The 20,702-nt window shown below is 40.3% G+C and overlaps 1 protein-coding gene across 4 annotated transcripts in view; it reads left to right on the forward strand.

Annotated features, from left to right (window-relative positions):
• The window catches only part of LOC136856717 (transcriptional regulator ATRX homolog), a 462,565-nt gene that overhangs the window by 259,525 nt on the left and 182,338 nt on the right, over nucleotides 1-20,702 (forward strand). For all 4 annotated transcript variants that reach the window (XM_068225163.1, XM_068225164.1, XM_068225166.1 and 1 more), the window contains exon 18: nucleotides 5,763-5,901. In XM_068225163.1, coding sequence (XP_068081264.1) covers nucleotides 5,763-5,901 — 139 coding nt within the window. The remainder of the gene's footprint in view (nucleotides 1-5,762; nucleotides 5,902-20,702) is intronic.

Genomic DNA, 20,702 nt, shown 5'->3' on the forward strand with positions numbered 1-20,702 from the left:
CTAAAGAATATATCTACAATTAGCTTAAAGGAAAACTTATTCAAATATAAGACTAAAATAAATTAACTGAATATTAGTATGTTACAATCTGAGTATAATAAAATCGATGTTACTATGTAGTCTATTCCTACGAACAGTCTATAGCCTTAAATGAGAGTAGTAAGAACGTAAATGTGATAGCCTAAGAACTTAGATCTAGTACATAATTTTGGTTTCATTTCACACGTCATTCACTATTACATTCATTCAAGTCAATTGTATGTACTCTGGAGGAATTTACGGTAGGCTGTTTTAAATGTCCTAGTCGAGCAAGACTTTTTAATATTTTCCGGGATCTTATTGCATAATGTCGAAGCAGAGACCAGGAATGAATGGCTGTAGGTATTTTTTAGATGTGGTGCTATTTCAAGTAGTGATCCGGAACGAGTGTTAATTTCTTGGAACGAAGAAAGAAGCCTAAAATTGGATGATAGATAGGTGGGGCTGTTTGAAGAAAGCAACTGATAGACCAGGGTCATTTGGTGCGTTTTTCTACGGTCATTTAGACGTAGCCATCCCAACTTTTTGTAGTATGGTGTTATATGAGCATCATGTTGGAGCTGGAAGGCATATCGAATGCAAGAGTTCTGTACACGTAGCTTTGTTGCTTGTTCACAGGTTAGGTCAGTCAATAAACTGTCACAGTAGTCAAAGATAGGAAATAAAAGTGTTTGTATGAGTTTTAATTTAAGGTCCAGTGGGAGAACTTTTAATGACGCTTCAAAGGATAAATGGATGCATGTACTTTTCTGCACACATAGTTATGTGCTCATTCCAGGTCAGAGTCTCATTTAAGATGACCCCAAGGTTTGTAACAATCTTGGAGTATGGCACTTCGGTATCATCAGTGGTAATTGGAGGAGGATTGTGTTTGCTATTTAGAGCACATAGTAATTTTTTGTGTCCAATTATTATGCTTCGGGTCTTTTTTGGGTTGATGAGTAAGGCATTGTTTCTGGCATCCGTTGTGAGTCATTGTAGGTCTGTATTCATATGCTGGATCGCTTCGCATATACTATCTACACTGGTATGGTAATATACCTGTAGGTCGTCAGCATACAGAATAATAAAGGACCCAGCATGGATCCTTGAGGCATGCCAGATAATCTGATGGCCCATTTGGACGTAACATCGTTTACTGAGACACACTGACGACGATTTGTGGGGTAGGATATAAAGAAATTGAGCGCATTCCAGTCGACGCCAAGGGAGCGCAATTTTGAAAGGAGTAGTTGTGTGTTGACTGTATCAAATGCACTGCTAAAATCAAGGAGCATGAGTACCGTCACCTTTCGTTTATCCATAGCAAGCCTGATATCATCTGTTACCTGAAGGAGTGCTGTCGTCGTACTGTGGCCCTTCCTGAAGCCAGATTGCAACGGGTCTAGTAGCGAATGATTTGTGAGATATTCAGTTAGTTGTTCGTGAATTAGTTGTTCAAGGGCTTTCGCAAGCGGAGGGAGTATTGATATAAGGCGGTAGTCTGATGGATAATTTGATGTGGTGTTCTTTAATACTGGAATCACTAGAGCATCCTTCCAAATGTCTGGAAAAGTTCCTGTATTTATACAGTAATTGAAGATATGAGTAATGATCAGTAATACTGTGCCGATGACATTTTTTATGAAGCCTATTGGAATATGATCTGCTCCTTTCGCTTGAGATTTAATGGAATTTAAGACTCGTTTTACTTTGTTTATATTGACAGTTCGCAATGAGAATGTTGGTTCAATATTCAAGTAATTGCCATCTTCGTGTAACGGGATTCCGGATTGGAGTAGAGTTTCTTTGATTTGTTTACCTGTGAAAGGAGAGTTAAGTGTGTCCAGCGATATTGTTGGAATATGAGGTTCTTTAAATTTTCCTATTCCTATTGAACGTACTGATTCCATGCATTAACTGTATTGACAATTCAGGACAAATTCAGGACTCATTCAGGACAAATATTTCATGTTCCCTATGGGAATCAACATCTATATCATCTGATGGCCAGGCAGGCATCAGTTTTTGGAAGTGAGACATAGTCTCTCATAGTGCATTGGCACTGCTGGTGGCTTCAAGTAGCCTGTGCAGTGGCCTCCACGGTATGCACTAGCCTTGCGTCTTGGTAGGTGTGCTAAGTACCAACTGATGAGCCCAACTTAGCACACGAGGGCGAAACGCAGGCAACCAAGAATGAGTTAGCTGGAAAATTTATAATATCCAATAACAGACCATTATATTGGTATTATAAGTGGTATATTCCGAGCTGTCAGTGGAGAGATGGCGCGGAATGACATAAATCAACCAATAAGCATGTGCGGAGCTTTTAAAACTAGGAAAGATAAAGTTGGAATTCAGGAGGACAAATTGGTGTAGATATTCATTTATAGGACGAGGAGTAACAAATTGGAATAAATTATTAATGGAAATGTTCAATAAATTTCCATCTTCTTTGAAAATGTTTAAGGAAAAAGTGAGGTAAACAATTGATAGGCAATCTGCCACTTGGGCGACAGCCCTAAATACAGATCATTGATTGATTGATTGATTGATTGCTTGATTGCCACACACATTAATACTGTCGTTGCAAAGCATGTTTTAAGTTTCACTCTCTGTTGGCGTGTCTTTTTTAGTATGATCCTGAAATTCTTGCCTACAACTTTTGGCAGACACGAATATGGCAGAAAGTCTGCTGCATGTCTACTCCTTATGAAAGTTCGTGCGTATGTAGTTTTCACTTCGGAAAGACAGTAGTTAAGTTATGACTGTTCTTCAAATATTTTGTGCATTTTTGCAGAACCCCTAACATTCAAAGGTATGAGTTTCATTCTTGTTTTCGTATTGAACTGAGATCACAGATAGAGATGAGTTATTTATAAGGTTCAACCTATTCAATACTAATTACATGTTATATAGATGTTATTCACAACATTTATTCAACATGGGACCGGTTTCAACATTTAAATGTCATCATCAGCCATAAAACAAATCACAAACAAATAAGCAAGGACACATTAATTAAAACTGGTGTAGTGACACATTGAAATATGTACATTAAAAGTCTTTACACGTCCATTCACACCATGTTTCAAATAAACCTTCACTACACTACACTACACTACACTACACTACACTACACTACTCTCCTCCTTTCTTCTTATACAGCTCCGGCCAGTTCAGGGCATTTATGACACTTCTGCACCTTTCTCTCTCCTTCCACCATTCCTTTTCCATCATTTAGTCCCAGTCTGGGTTTCTTCTTCTTGCACTCCTCTTTATTGAATCGATCCACATTGCTCTAAGTCTCCCTCTCACTCTCTTTCCCTCAAAATTCATCTCCATCTGTTTTGGTATTCTTTTCTCGTCCATCCTCTCTACATTTCCAAACCATTTAGTTTATTTCTATCAATTCTGTCACTTGGGTTTCCTATTCCGACTTTCTTTCTAACATCTTTGTTTCTCCGTTTTTCCTCATCCTGACCACCCATTATAAGCCAAAAATTTCATTTTTGTTCCGTGTTGAAAGGCAATTATAAGAATAAATTGACAAAAGGGTCCACCTTTTGAATACAATATATCAAGTAAATGATATCATTGATCACCCATTATTACACTGTACTAAGCAGTTTTCCTTCAGTTGTTTCTTGACACTCAAATGTGAAATGAGAGATGTTCTAACAATTTCAAAGGCTTCACAAGAGGTGTCAGGCCAATGTATACAAGATTCATGTCTGTGGCATGTATGCTGTACCACGAATACATTCCAAAAACTAGTATACTTGGCGGCAATCCATAGCAACATCCAGGTGGTGATTGCGTTTACACGTACACTATACATAGCACATTGGAGACGGCCATATTTGAATGTGCTACCCTCCAGAAATCGCAAGATTTTTAATGGTTTTTGACATTTTTTTCAATGCTAGGGTAAGCCATGATTATAACAACTTTTGGAATATTGAGAAAGATCACACTTCCTTCTACATAAAAATGAGTTTTAATTATCATAATAGTGCAGCAGTTTTAAAATATAAATTTATGAAGATAATAAATTTTACAAGCGAAAAAAATTGGATGCTGCTATGGATGCCAGTTTGATTAATATTTCAAAATCTGTCTAATATTGTGGACACATGTACTGAAACACACTAATACAGATTCTAACCTAATTGGTCAATTGGCACCGGTATCCTTGTTTACGACCAGTAATTTGCTTTCCCACTGTTCGTTGTTTGACGATGGGGTTACATCGAGTTGCTGCAGGTTGTAATCTGTACACGGGAAACACCCACATTTTAGGAAGTGGTTTAAAACAGTATTATAGAACCCACTTCAGGAAGCGGTATAAAACTATATTACACTTCACACCAATATCTACATTTACTTGCGTGAAATGCCAGAATCATTATGTTTACTTAGTGTGTAATTGTTATGCTCATCCACATTTTCGGAACTCGTGTCTTCCATAAGAACATCCATTATGGATTCATTGTCGAAATTTCATACACTTGAATTAGACATGCTAAATATTCACGAGAATTACATAAACAAGCCTGCCTCTCGAACACACACTCTTCCTGCCCTCATGTACCGTACGTACTTTCCCGCCCATTTCACAGCTGAGAGTTTATGATTACGCAGCCCCAGGTTATGTAGGAATGTGGCTGTGTTATCAATGCCTTGAAAGAAGAGCTCTCGACTTACGCTCATAACTAGTACATTTTATGCTTATAGAAGCATTCAGCAGTATCCTAGTGAAGTCACAGCTCACAGATACGGCAGCTACTTTCTTTCTTCTTTCTTGCGAACCGGCCAAACTTAGGACCATGCCAATGCCGCTTCACTTGCTTCTTATCATCTCTTCTTCCTTACTCTTTCTCCACAGTGCCTTCATTCTTTCAGAATGTTGCGCTCTTCTCTCTACAGTCCATCTTCCCCCTCTGCGCTCTTTCTTTTCTTCAACAAGAACTTCTGTGTTGGAAAGTCTTTTCCTGAATTGGTCTCTACCATTATTTAACTACAGTGAAAACCTGCCCGTAGTTTCTACAAGCGGCGTCTTCAACTGTTGATAAGCTTGACCATAATAGGTATTTATTTGATCCTGTATCGACTTGTCTGAATCTATTAAAGAAACTATTTGGGCGTCTCCAGTGTGTTAAAAAGATAGGTTCATTCTAGGACTCATTGAGACAAAGTGCAGAGGTCAGGAACCTAACTACAGAGCGTCTTGGAGTGGATGTCTTCAGACTCGTGGAGTTTGTCAGAGAGAGGATATTCAGGGAAATGGGTACAGGAGGGAGAAGGTTGTCAGTACTACCACCCAAAGAGAGTTAAATGAATGAGGAAAATTAGTGACTCAAGCTTATTCCGAATAACACTTTATACTTGCATGTTTGCTTTAGTCCTATACATATTAATGAAGGGAAAAAAGAATTGAAATTAAAACAAAAGAAATAGGGGCAAATATAAAGAAGCGTGAGAGCAGAGATGCTCCTTGTGTATATCCCGTAAATGCCTGCCATTTTGTGTTTCTGTTGCTACACTGGCAATTACTATATTTAAGAAGCACAGACGCTACTGATTGAAAGAGTGTCTGTGATGCTTTATCAGGTGCTGGGGACTGGTCCAATGTAACTTATTGTGCGTCGGTAGCAGATCATTCAAGAAAGTGTGATTTACAACTATATTGTCTCTAGTATCCCAGTAGAACATCACTGATTTGCACTCTTGTTTGTTTTAAGGGACCCATCAATGACTTTGTCCAGAAAGGTCACTCGTCGGAGAAGGAGAATGTGAGTTTTGACAGTGATGATTCTGACATTATGATCGTAGATGCTGATGGCAGTGAGAAACCTGTGAAATTGGCACACCAGGAACAAGGTATTGGTTAACCACATTTTCTTCTTAAAAAAAAAAATATCTTGATTCATTACTTTTGTCTGCAATTTCTTGTCGATTCCTAATTTTGTTCATTTGTAATATATGTGAAGCAAAGATACATTCCATAAGTTGTTTAGGTGAATGACTGTCAGCTCATGGTTCGAAGTTCACTTGTCGAAGTTGATTTATAACTGTTTGGCTCGTCATTCTGCTGAAACTAACTTTGAGTAAAAAAATTTATAAACTACAGTACCTGAAAGAGAAAACATATGGCAACAGACTATTACACCTGAAAAAGAAACAAGTTATTTGACTTTTGAAAGGCTAGTAAAGATCTTGGCAGTCCAGTTAGCATGTTAACCTTCTTATTGATAAGCCCAGTTCCTCAGAATATGCTTACATTGCTGGACTGATTTACAGCATTTTGCAGGTTACTGTGCAAAAGGCTTTGTGATTTATCATCATCATCATCAGTTTTCCACTCCAGTTGCCCGGGTGTGGTTTACGAGCACTCTCCACTTCTGTCTGTCCATGTACCACTCTTCTCTCAAGACGACATCCCAGCTGAGTCCTCTTGTTCCTATGTCCTCTTTCACTTGGTCCAGCCACCTCTTCCTAGGTCTTCCTACCGGTCGTTTTCCGGCCACGACTGTGTGTAGCCATTGTTTTGCTGTCCTTCCATCGTCCATTCGTTTGACATGGCCAAACCATTTCAAACGGGCCCTTGTCACTTTTTCATTCAGGGATGGGTACACACCAGCTTGCTCCCTTATTCTTTCATTCCTTACCCTGTCCCTTTTTGTCTTCTGTACCATAGTTCGTAGGAACTTCATTTCTGCGGCTTGTAGTTTGCTGTCCACTTGGGTTGTTGTGCAGGTTTCTAGGCCATATGTTATTATGGGGGTGAAGTATGATTGGAATAGAATCTGCTTTGATCTTAAGGGAACTTGTTTGTTCCAGAGGAGGTTCCGAACTTGATGGTAAAACTGAGCTGATTTTTGAATGCGATTGTTAATCTCATGCTGTATTCTGTTATCACTTGAAATGATGCACCCAAGATATTTATATTGGTGTACTGTTTCCAGTTGTGTACCTTCCAGCATTATTTTTCCTTTCTTCTTCTGCCTGTTGACAGACATAGTAACAGTTTTCGATTTATTTATTGTTAATCCGTGTGCTTTCAAATGTTCATTCCAGGTGTTCAGCCTCTCTTGGACTTCCTTCTCTGTATTTCCCCAAATTACTACATCATCTGCAAATGCAAATGCATTAATGTCCATATTGTTCTTCTGCTTAATTTCTTTCATGACTTCATCCATGACAGTGATAAAAAGTAATGGTGAAAGGGTACTGCCTTGTTGCACTCCTTTAGTGGTTTGGAACCAATCAGAATTACCGTTTCCTATCTGTACGCAACTGCAGCAGTCTTCGTAAAGCATTTTAACTTTCTGGATAAGCCCTTTGGGTACATTCTTCTTTCTTAAACATTCCCATATAGTCTTCCTTGGAACACTATCAAATGCTTTTTCGAGATCCAAAAATACTAGTGTTAAGTCTTTGCCCTTCTCCCAACGCTTTTCTAACAGTATTCTAAGTGCAAATATGAGATCGGTAGTTGATCGATGTTCTCTGAATCCATATTGTTCTTCCTGTAGTTGTGGTTCTATTATTTTCCTTAGCCTTTTTTCAAGTATTTTCTCAAATATTTTCAAACCATGAGACAATAAAGTGATCCCTCTATAATTGCTACATTTCTTCCGGCTTCCTTTTTTGAAGAGAGGTATTATTCCCTTTTTCCAATCATCTGGGACTTTCCTATCCTTCCATATTGCATTAATTACTCTATGAAGCCACTGTATTCCTATTGCACCAGTTGCTTTGATCATATCTGCACTGACTTCATCAAATCCTGTAGATCTTTCTTTGGGCATACTATTAAGGGCCATCTCTACTTCCTTCCATGTTGGCGGACTCTCTTGGTCAGGCTCATCATTGCAGCTTAAACTGACCTGCGTAGTTACATCATTGGAGTCTTTCCCAGTACTGTTGTATAAATTATCAAAATAGGATTTCATGATCTTCCTTATTTCTGTCTCCTCCCTAACTATGTTACCATCTGGTTCCTCTATTGCTGTTATGTATTCATTGTCTCTTCTTATATTTCGTATTGTTCGGTAAAGTAGTTTAGAATTAGCTTTGCTGTCTTGCTCTAGTTTATCTGTGAAATCAGTCCAAGCTTTCTGTTTTTCTTCGGCCACAATTTTCTTTACTTGTAACTTCTGATCTCTGTATTTCTGCTGCAGTTCGTTTACTCTAGATTCGTTCCTTTGACTTCCTTTTTGCATTTCTTTGTCTCTGGCTTTCCTGGTTTCATTTTTCACTTTCACAGCAATCTTCACCCGATCGTTCCACCAAGGAGTTTCTTTTCCCTTCATTTTGCTATTAGTTTTACCACAAACTTCTAATGCAGCTTCAACAATGCTTTCTTTGAATCTAGTCCACTCGATGTTGCCTTCTTGTAATGCATCTGATGGTAATTTATTGGTCACTTTTTTGTGTATTCAACTTGTTTCTCTGTCTTCTTTAGCTCCCATGTCTTAATTTTTGGTTTCCTGTATTTCTGAGGTCTATAAATTTCAATGTGCTTTATTGTTGCGAGAAGAAGTCTGCGGTCACTGTCCAGGCTTTCACTTGGTATAACTCTGACATCACATATGGTCTTTCCTGCTTCATTGTCAGATATAAAATAATCTATCAGAGTTTTAGTATCTCCATTCCAACTGTATCTTGTTAGTTTATGACTTAGCTGCTTCTGAAACCAACTGTTGTTTATTCTCAAGCCATTCCTTACACATAGATCTAGAAGACTTTCTCCTTCTGGGTTCCTGTCTCCATAATCATGTGGACCTAGTACATTTTCATATCCATGCCTGTCTGATCCAACTTGAGCATTTAGATCTCCCATTATTATGATATTTTCCTCTCTTTCTATAGCTTCTTCTAAATCAGTTCGGAATTGTTCTTTTTCCTCTTCGTTACAGCCAGTCTGTGGGGCATACACCTGGACTACTGTGAGATGTTCAACTTAATAATTCTTTCATTAACATATATTACCTCACTGATGACATCAATGTTCTCTCTTAATATAAAACCTACACCATTTTTGGCTTCTGTTTTATTTCCATTCCAATGTAGTTTGTATCCTTTTCTTAGCTTTTTTGTTCCTCTTTCCTTCCACTTTGCCTCACTCAGGCCAAGAATACAGAGGTTCCTCCTTTCCATCATATCTATCAGCTCCTCGCTTCTGCCAGTCAGGGTCAGGATATTTAATGTTCCAATTCTGTGTTTAGGACTCTTTCTTTTGGGCTTCTTCTCAGAACATCGTACTTGAACATCAGCCTTACGGTCATCATACGTTGCAGATGTTTGAGAAGACGTGTCTATCCGGTATTTTCTTTGCGTTCCGAGGCTCGTTTTGTAGTTGAAAGCAATCGATATAACCCTTCAGTTGACTTGCTAAGCCTAACACTGCTGGGGATTTTCTGTCAGGGGTATTCTCCCTTAGCCTTTGGCAGTCCCCTACCTCACTGCAAGGCAGCAGCTGATGAATTTATGTGTCATTTCCTACACAAGGGTCTCATCAAACCTTCTAGGGAAAAACTCCTCCACCCGTAGCTGTTGGTCTTCCCCTAGTTTGTCGGGTTTGGTGTCGGCCGCCCAACCCTCGGCCAGATAGTTGCAGGTAGTACCGTGCTGGTCTGTGGTCACAGGGGTCCCGGGTTCGATTCCCGGCAGGAACGGGAAGTTTAACCATCATTGGTTAATTCTGCTTGCATGGGGGCTGAGTGTATGTGTTGTCATCATCATTTCATCCTCATCACGACGTGCAGGTCGCCTATGGGCGTGAAATCAAAAGACCTGCACCTGGCGAGCCGAACATGTCCTCAGACGCTCCCGGCACTAAAAGCCATACATTTTTTACCAAGTATTTATTTTTCAACTGTTGAGTAATTTGTTTTGGTAATTTTTTCCTCGTTTGATTTTTTTTTTTCACTAGGGCAAAACATGAAACAATAATGTCAAATACAAACATGCTCCCTCTATCAGTTCTTCTAGTTCATCAGAAAAATGTTTGAAAATTCTTGTTGTTCTTGTTTTTCTTCGTGTTCTGAATACAGTATCTAAAATGTCACTGTCACCTGTGCCATCTTCTGCATCGATGCCACCACTCGGATCTCTAAAATAATTGTCATTATCAGCATCACTGTCTTCGGAATCGGACAGCACGCGCAGTATAGTTTTCAGCGAAATCCTTCAGTTCTTCTCCAGAACCACTGTAAGTCACTATGCTAATAGCACTGCCTACTAGATGCAAGAACAGTGTGCTGTAGACATGACAGGCAAAGATCCTGAAGGCAATTTCCCTGTTCCCACTTGAATTTCGTAATCAGCAAGACCAGTAGATGGCAGAAAGGTTCAAGAAAGGTTTTATGCTTATAAGACACTCGCGCAATGTACAGTGCTGATTTGAAATGGTTTGATGTTGGAAAGTGGTTCACGCAACTAATGTATAATACCGTATTTTCTCGCATAATTAACACCCTTGCATAATTTGCGCATCCCAATATTTTGGGTCCAAAGTGGAGAAAAAGAAATGTTCATGTATTTGACACACCCACTTCTTCAAACATCCATCACACAGCTCCAGATGCGTTTTGAAATAAAGATGTCAACTTCTCAAGTAGCAGCCTTCCTATTGCTAAAGTGGGCATTCCAAATACAGGGCAACGTGCTGTCATTAGCCGGCAGGAAATCCCATTGCACTATACTGAGTTGGCGTCTGACATTTAGTGCCACCGGCAAGAAAAGGCTGACTAACGCTGCTCAAAAGTGGTCTGTTGCTGTGGCAACGATAACAGCGAATCCTTCGCCACGTGGCTTGGCTTGTACTCAGTCGCTTTTGTAATATTATTCGGAGTGGTTCTGTGTTGGTTGTTTCTGCTTTATGTGTTTACGTGTTTGTTTTCTGAATATTATTTTCGTTGTTAGTTTCTTTTTTCTTGTAAGTTAATTTTTGGCTAGTTGTACAGTTCTATTCTGTATTTAACATGTGGATTTATTGAGGTTATTGTCAGAAACTGATGATTTTGGTGAAGATGAAATCTCATATTTATCGGCAATGACATGTTCTGTCTTAAATGCTGGAATTATTAGCATGAGCTTAGGAACAGGTCATAGTTTATTGAATTGCATTAGGCCTACATTTTTATTAAATTCTCAGCCTGTATGAAAGTGTAATATGCTGCAGATTGAGGTAACTATGACAACGCAGCGTACTTCGTAGTTTCTGCTTTCGCCGCTCAAATGTCATACTCCAACCCTCATGGGCCCAACTATAGTTCAGTGAGAGAATCAGCCCAGAAGTGACTAGTGACATTCTATTCCAGTCTGATATAAACATATTTTGTGTGTTTCGGGTACAGGATATTCTGTGATCTCTAAATTGTTTGTTAGTCCACAAAAAGCAAGTATTCAAGTAATACTGCATCATACAAACTCGTGGTCATCATTTACACCGAAACATACAGGAATAGGGCAGCGGGCCACAGTTTTCAGTGTACGAATGCAATGTGCGCTGCCACGGTAACAGAGAAGTGCACTTCAAACCACCAACAAGTCTCGCAAATCATTTCGCGGATCAAAAAACAGAAAGTTTCTGCAAGTAGAGGAGGATCTACTTAAATATATGATTTCGTTACGCAACGTTGGATATGCCATTTCTCACGAAATGCTGTATAGTAAAGAATGAGAAATAGCTGCTACACATGGTATTAGTGTTTCGGATTTGAAGGTTAGCCGAGGCTTGATTAATTTTGTGAACTTAATATTATGGACTTCTTCTTCGATGAAGAACAATATTATAACACAAAATGACTAATGATTTCAACCATTTTTATCGCTTCATGATTGAGAAGCGTGAAGTGACGGATATTTGATCTCCCAAATAGGAACCGCAGGTCAGATGCCAGTCAGTTTCCATATGCCACGAAGTCGAACAATCGATAAGGAAGCAACATCGAGTGTTATCGTATGAGCTACCGGAAGAAAAAAAACAGTGATGTACTGCAGTGCTTGCTCTAACAACAGATGGCAGAAAGCTTGCACCTTACGTTGTTCTAAAATGAAAAACAATGCCTAAAGTAAAATCTCCGCGAGTGATCCATGTTCGTATTCAAGAGAAAGGGTGGATGGACACATCACTTGTACAAGATTGGATACGAATGATTTGGGGAAATCTAGCAGGGCCCCTCCTTTGATGCCCGGCCCTTCTCGTGTTGGACAGTTTTTTTTTTTTTTCTCCAGTATGTAATTGTTATGACATTACATTTATTTCACTTCAGGTCGTATTGTCAGCTCGTAACGGGAAGAATATTTTCCAGTGTCGGTACTTCAAACCCACGTGTCTAACTTACCTGATGTACCTTCTTTGACTTATCAGAAAAAATCTCACGCCGGAATTTTATGCCAAATGACGTTACCTGCAAATGATTTGAATCAATTGTGTTTACATTATATTTGATGTACCATTTAAATGTAAATGAATTGTAAATAATTTTTAAATATGTGAATTCCTTTGAATAAATTACGCAATCGAAGTTTTGGACCGTACTTTTCGTCAAAAAAATGTGTTAATTACGCGAGAAAATACGGTATATCATGGTCCGTATAAGTGGTTATTTACCAAATGTATTGTTTTCTCTCTCTCTCTCTCTCTCTCTCTCTCTCTCTCACACACACACACACACACACACACACACACACACACACACACACATTGCCATATGGTAGATGCCTAACAACTGTCAGAGGTTCCATATCCAGGATAATCTTCTCCACCCACGTACACATTTCTGTTCTATGTTGGTTTTATCAATGCATATTTGTCATTTCGGAAGATGTGAGAGAAGTAGCCAGCTTTCCTACGTTTTGTGTGGGTTAATTAAGACTTTACATGATTACCCAGCTCAAACAGACTACCTCCTCACTGGTGACATAACTGAGCTCGATAGCTGCAGTCGCTTAAGTGCGGCCAGTATCCAGTATTCGGGAGATAGTAGGTTCGAACCCCACTGTCGGCAGCCCTGAAAATGGTTTTCCGTGTTTTCCCATTTTCACACCAGGCAAATGCTGGGGCTGTACCGTAATTAAGGCCACAGCTGCTTCCTTCCCACTCCTAGCCCTTTCCTGTCCCATCGTCGCCATAAGACCTATCTGTGTCGGTGCGACGTAAAGCAACTAGCAAAAAAAAAAAAAAAAAACTGGTGACATGGTCTGTGATACATCCACGTTTCAAAAGGATGCAGTAGGTTCATGGACGAAGCCTGTAGTGCCCATCCTTCGACATCGTAAAACAGCTCTGGTAAAACTTAAGATATGACAACACACCAGCGAGTGACAGTCTCCCCTCCCACCCTCTGATGACACTTCCTGCACTCGTGCAAGAGCGAGTGTGTTGCTGACTTAGTGTCGGCCTAGCTGGCAAGTTGTGCACTACAATAACGGAGCTAATGGAGAGTGACTTAATTATTTTCAATTTTACTTATGTTCCTGTTCTCCTTTTTTGCTTTTCTTCTTTCCTCATGTTTATGTTTTCTTCTTCCTTTTTGATAAACAGCCCTTTCAACATTTTCTCTTGGTTGGCAATGTGATGTGGTGTCCACAAATTTGGTTTTTAACATGAGTTGATGCAAGTGTAATGGACTAGTATAACTTGGAAACAATTCTCTATACCCACGGGTAGATAGTGAAAATATCGAGCTCGATTAGTAGGTGGTGGTGGTGGTGGTGGTGGTGGTGGTGGTGGTGGTGTTGTTATTATTATTTACTTAGTTATGTACAAACTTTATTTGGTATTTTGTGGTCATATCATTTATTATGTGTGTTGTATGATATGTTTTGTGTAACAGAACGTGTGAGGTCATGTCATGATACGTCTGCTCTATGTATATTATTAAGAATTTATTTAATGTAAGAACACATAATTAATAGTATGTAATTTATTATTACCTGTAAATATGATGTATAAATCTGATGTAATGTTGTGCAACACAGGGTTAGATTCCAGAACAATACACCTTTGTCACTAGAGCTCTATATAGGTGGGCCAGCACAAAGTTACACTTGACAGTTGTAATGTTGTCACCACTACAAAAATGAAATGAAATGAACGTCACCCGTCAATCAGAACAACCAATCTACTACTTTTTATGTCAAATACAGTTAAGCATTTCAGATTAATTCACATTTAAATAAATATTGTAAGGTTTAAGCTAGCCACAAAATACATACAAACTATTTTCAGTCGATTGTTGTTGGCAGTATGGGTAGTATAGTGGTGCCATCTATGACTAGCATGACTACGGTATTGAACTGTTGCCGTTTTGTCTGTAGCCGCTAGCACGTGGTTAGGTGTGATTCACGCGTATATGAAAGTTTTGTGAGATAATTGTGAAATTTTATTTTATCGAGTGCAGTGCAATGTCACGGAAACGACAACATAATCATGAACCGTCGTGGAGTGACCTTTAATAGTCAGGCATTAGAATTAGTGCGAAGAACTTGTGGGTTTTACGAGAGGGGGAAGAAATGCGTACACTTGCCCTCTCTCTCTTCCTGCAGTCCGACTCGTAGGCTGAACAGTCAGCGTACTGGCCTTCGGTTCAGAGGGTCCCGGGTTCGATTCCCGGCCGGGTCGGGGATTTTAACCTTAATTGGTTAATTCCAGTGGCACGGGGGCTGGGTGTATGTGTTGTCTTCATCATCATTTCATCCTCATCACGACACGCAGGTCGCCTAAGGGAGTCAAATAGAAAGACCTGCACCTGGCGAGCCGAACCCTTCCTGGGATATCCCGGCACTAAAAGCCATACGACATTTTATTTTTTTCTCTTCCTGCAGATCAAGTTGTGGAACGCATATGTCAAACATTAGGGCTTTCAAAGCGTATTGTTATTCAGACAGGTGTTCACCTCCAAGAACTGAAGGAAAAATGGACTGGGAAACATAGCAGTAGCGGAAACTGGGCTAATAATAGGGACTTGTTCCACAGCACTCCAGGAAAGAAACTAATTAAGCCATCTCCTGTAACAGGAATTAATTCTTTCCAGGCTAATGCAATACGCAGACACATGTACAATTATTACATCTCAAAGTACCCTACTTCGAACGCCCGTAAAGAACTGTTAGTGGAATGGCTGCAGGAAAGAAATATCCCCGCGCATGTGTGTATGACTAAATTAGTCGACGTGGTATCGAAGGAACAAGGGCACGAGGTTATTAGGTTGCCACCGTACCACGGTCACTTCAACATTATTGAGTTGGTACGGTATGAGGTGAAGTGAAATATTTCGTACGCACTAATAACAAGTCCTTACTGAAGTGGAAGGACTGTTCTGGGAGAGTATTGCTCGAATGGATGCGGCTTTGTGGAGGAAGACAGTTAACTTTGTCGCCACATTCATTAACTCGGCAATGACAATACATGGCATCATCAGTGACTGTCAGGAGTTGATGATCTGGCTAGACAGTGACAACGAAGCCGGCTGTAGTGATTGCAGTGATCTGGAAGGTATCGAGCCTCTACTTGTGTGAATCAGTGAAACTAAGGTTTCTGAATTTTTGTAAATTTAATACACTTTACTTGAAACCTTTTGTGTTAGCACCGGTATATATTATTGTAACATTTATTGGTGTATTTAAAGTGAGATTCTTGTCTGCCGATTTCTTCTAGATTTGTAATATCACGAAAGTATGAACTTTGTAGTAGATTTAATTTGTATCATTTTGTGTAATGTTTCTTTGTCCAACCCTAGTCCCGTTTCCCTACAGGGTCGGGTATGAGGTGAGGTAAATGTATCGTGCGGGTTTTTATGACTAGATGCCCTTCCTGACGTCAACCTCACCAAAGGAGTTAATGAGATGAAATGAATGACGTGATCTATGATAGTAGGGACAGGTTGAAACCCGGTGCCGGCACATAGCCTAGTCCTGTCGAATAGCACCAAGGGGTCTGCTCAAGGCTTAACGTCCCCATCTGACAGACAAATCACCATCAACAGCGTCGTATGCCCTCATTCCATATGAGCACTGCGGAGAGGTTTGGAATTTAACCCAGGCTTTTGGCATGCAATGTAGTGATTAGAAATTGTGTACCACCACCTCCCCTACCTTGCCGGCCAACATTCTGATGGTGAAATTTTTTTCGACCAACGGGACTCAAACCGGCTAACCTCTGTGTCAGACCGTTTAACTTCAGCATCTTAACGATCATGGCCACCAGGCGGGCTGTATCATTTTGTGTGATGAAATATGTTATTGTAAACTTAATTGGTGTGTTGAAAGTGAGATTGCTGTCGACGGATTTAATTTGTATTGTGTATCATCATGAGGACATTAAAAGCACTTCTCCCATGTTTTTAAATACTCACGTGTCGTGCAATCAGCTGTTGTTGTGGCAGCAATATCGCTTCGTGCACCATTGCAGTGTGACCAACATTGTATGCAGCTGTCATGTGCAACGTTACGCCAGCCCACCTATAGAATGTTCTATCCATTTGTACATAGGTTATTGGAGACTCGAAGGTACGAGAAATCATGTTGTGTCATACTTTTCTAGAAGCCTGGCCAGGCAAGGAATATAAGGAGACGCTCTAGGGAGTTGAGTTGAGTTGTTGTTAGTGAGAAGTTAAGTGTGTTAATGTTAGTGAGGAGTTGTTAAGTGTGTAAACTCTAATGTATCCACAAAGACACACACAAGATGCTGTCAGTTGGTACAAATAATTTTATTCACAGATATTCACAAATTAACAGCCATACAACCTTAATCACAGTATCACAACAAAACACTTCACTTCGAGAATATCAACAAAGCCACCATTATTAAAAACAAACAACTGCCGATCTCACATGGAGATAACAACTTTGAAACACAGTTGAAAACAGATGACTGTGTAAAAGCATGTCACTTCAATATGGAGACTGCAAGTATGGCATGTCAACACGAGAATAAATTCCCATCAATAACTAACTTCCAACAACTCTCTGTCAATAACTCAGCTGTAACTAACTTCACCGTCAAGATCGTCTCTTTATACTGTAGGTGCTTGCTTGGCCAGGCTTCTAGAAAGTTACATTACAAAAAATATCTTCATGAAAATTCTAGAGTGTCTAATACACAGATTACAATGTACAGAATATTCTCCATCGCTCTCGTGCCTATTACCATTCTAGAAATTACTGTGTATTTCACAATTATGGATTACAATTTATATACAGGTAAGAATAAATTATAATATTTATTTACAGGTATTTACATTAACGGAACTGTTAAAAATGTCTATTTACAACACGTTACATGACATAACCTCACACACAATACGATCATTCGACTACGTAAATAATAATACAGTAATACTACTAATACTAAAGGGATGTACATCACTTCACAGCTATACATACAATAATAATAATAATCGTAAAATAATAATAATAATTATTATTATTATTCGATCTCGATATCTGCATTAGTTACCCATGGGTGAGAGAATATTGTTTTCATGTTATTCCTGTTATCGCAATTCTGTTATTTCACTTGCGTCAGTATCCCCCCTATATAGTAATTGCCACGTAAGGAAATACCCCAGAAAGTAAATATCGCCGCCCGATGCTCTTCTTTTCTCTTTTTTGTAATGGCTGATCACTGCTGCCAACCTGCCTGGTTACATATTAAAATCATCAGACATAACCATAACAAACTAACCTCAATGTAAACACCGATAATGAATGTTTCCCTACCCTAGTAAATGATGAAAGAAAAGATGAAATAAATCAAGATAATTATGAATATCTCCTCAATGAGGAATTAAGGAAATAAACACACTTTCTCACTTAAATTATCTGTCTTTATTTTGATATACAGTAGGCGTACTATAACCATATTCTTGAAAAGCGGGGCGTGTTAAACGATGCAATGTGTGATTTTCGAAAGTTCCAGACATCCAATGACTTCTCTTTCTTTTGCGCGAATATTTCCTTCTCTCTTCAATACCGGTAACCAGTAAGGAGAGAGATTATTGGGCATATTTTCAGCCTGCAGGCTGGTTATATCTTCAAGCTTATCAGGAAATATATAGGAATACTAATGTGCCAAGCTCTGTGAACGGAATTTAGGTCAGCTTTCAAGTTCACTGCGGATTTGAAAATAATAATGTTATAAGTTCTACTGCCAAAATTTCGTCCCGCAAGAGTTATTTCATGTACCGGTAGATCTAGACATGAGACTGACGTATTTGAGCACTTTCATCATTTCACAGAAACTATGTTATTAAATGCATTATCCGAACATGCCACAATCCTACTTACCTGGTATTAGCCAAATAGATTTACAATCCCACAGAAAAAGAAAATATGCTTTAAATATTCTCGCAAATGTATCACTAGTGACTTTAACGGCGATGCGGTGGCAACACGCACTTCACGCTAGAGCAGTGATTGAACGTTGCCAACGTGCCAGATTAACGGTAAATGTAAGACGTCGTATCGGCAAGTAGGGTCCCTAAACTGTATGGTTACCGACACTGAAAAAGACCCAACAGCAAGAAAAGTAACCATAAATCAATATCTTAATATTACAGGGGAGAAAGGGTAAGGTTGCACCCTTAGGGTACGTCCTTACACGGAGAGGACTATAACTTGAAACAATTTCCACATTTTGTCACATTCGTCGACTTTGCCTTGGAATCTTCTTTCCTCCTCGATGTTGCTGGATGTGCTCTCCTCTTCTTGACCAGCATGTGCAGTGTCAGGGGTCGGAGTTGCCTCGCTGCCAGCCTCTTCCTTGATGATAGTCAATGTGATCTCCTCACGATGACCAGATGATGCTGTGTCATTAGTAGCCCCTCCTTCTGGCTTACTCTGTAGGCACAGTGGTTGGGTGACTCGCTGCAACTCCAATGCGTGGACTTTGACAGAAGGGTTGGTCTTCAGTAAGTAGTCCCCATGTCCCAGTTATTTATCCACCTCGATGGGACCAACCCACTTAGGTGCGAGACCTGCGTGAAACCCCCCAATCTTATTACTGACTGGGTGGTTACGTCACAGTACTTGTTGGCCCGGTAGGAAGATCTGCATCTCTTCGACATCTTGAGCATTGGCCTGGGTAAGGGATATCTTCTCGGCCAAAGCTTGCTTTTTCTTGATGTTCTGCTGCTGCCATTCTGCCAGAGAAACATCTGCATCATCTTGACCTAAAGTGGATGGTGGTCAAATCTCTCAATCTCCATTGCCGTACAGCTGTCAACCAAGAAACGGCTCTGCTGCGGAATAGCCGGTGACAGCGGTATCTGATGGTCCCACAGTCGATGTTGTTTGTCTATCAGGTGGACTCGTAGCATCCTTTTCAGCTCCTCATTCCATCATTCCATTGGATTTTCCCTTGGGTTGTAGATAGGGTTCGTCCAGTGCTCCATACCCCATTCTGTCATCATTTGCTGCCCCTTCCTCGACGTGAACTGACTGGACGTTGTCTGACAGAATTCACCGTGGATAACCGTAGCGGCTGAATACCTTATCATGTAGCAGGTTGGTGCATCCCGTCGTGGCTTCAGGTATTGGAAAGGCCTCAATCCATCTTGTGAAGAGGTCCGTGATTACTGGGAGTCCTGTTTTACCTCGTGGTGTTCTAGGGTAAGGACCCATCAAGTCCACGACTATGACCTCCCACGGGCATTGTTACCGTCTTCCTCATTTGCTGGAATCTGCCTTCCTGTTGCTCTCCTTTGGGCAGGCACAGATGTAGCATCCCTTCACGTAGTCCAGGATGTCTTTCCGCATGTTGACGCAGAAGAATCTTCGTTGTATAGTCTGATATGTCTCTTCGCCTCCTGGATGTCCAGCTTCCGTGCTGTCATGGAACTTCTCGAGGATGTCCGTCGTGTGCTGTCTGGGGATCACCACTACTGCAGGTGTGTCGGAGAGGTGCGACCTGTACATCAAGAGTCCTCGGTCAGTCCGGAAGTTCATGTAGCACATCTTAAATTCGCTCGGGACAAGTTGACCATCGGTATTTTGTCTCCTAATCCACTGCATCATGGTCCTACAGTGCTTGTCTTGTTCCTGCCACTGTTCGTTCTTGATGGTCATCAGGAAAGGTTCCTTAGGCTCACTCTCAAATTTTTGTGGGATCTCCCTGTCAACAACGGTGCTCCTAGCTTCAGGTTCCATTGCCGGGTGCCTAGATAAGCTGTCTGCTCCTATGTTCATCAGTCCTGGGATGCGACACACATTGAAATAAAATTCTGCGGTTATCAGGGCCATCGCATCGATTTAGATTTTGAGCCTGAAACAGAATTCAATTATTTGAGAGCGGCGTTATCGATGTAGAGCCTCTGAATTTGCCCATGGCACACACTACGGCTATGGCTTCCTTAGGCATAGAATCTCAAGGATAAACTACTTGTAAGGCTTCCTTCTCGGCAGTGCAGTAGCGTGGTTCGGTGGGAGATAGTTTCCTGCTGGCATACTCGATGATGTCCCTTCCGCCCTCCTCTCCTGGAATAACACTGCTCTTAAGCTGGAGTCGCTGGCGTCTGTCTGCAGGCACATCTTCCGTTGAGGGTCGGGATGGGCTAGACCGAGAGCCTTGCATATCGCAGCCTTAATGCCTTGGAATGCTGCCTCTTCCTTGCTGGTCCATTGGAACGGGCGGTTGTTATGGAGTAGATCTTTGAGTGGTATAACCTTCT

The sequence above is a fragment of the Anabrus simplex genome, chromosome 1 (assembly GCF_040414725.1).
Source record: "Anabrus simplex isolate iqAnaSimp1 chromosome 1, ASM4041472v1, whole genome shotgun sequence".
NCBI lineage: Eukaryota > Metazoa > Arthropoda > Insecta > Orthoptera > Tettigoniidae > Anabrus > Anabrus simplex.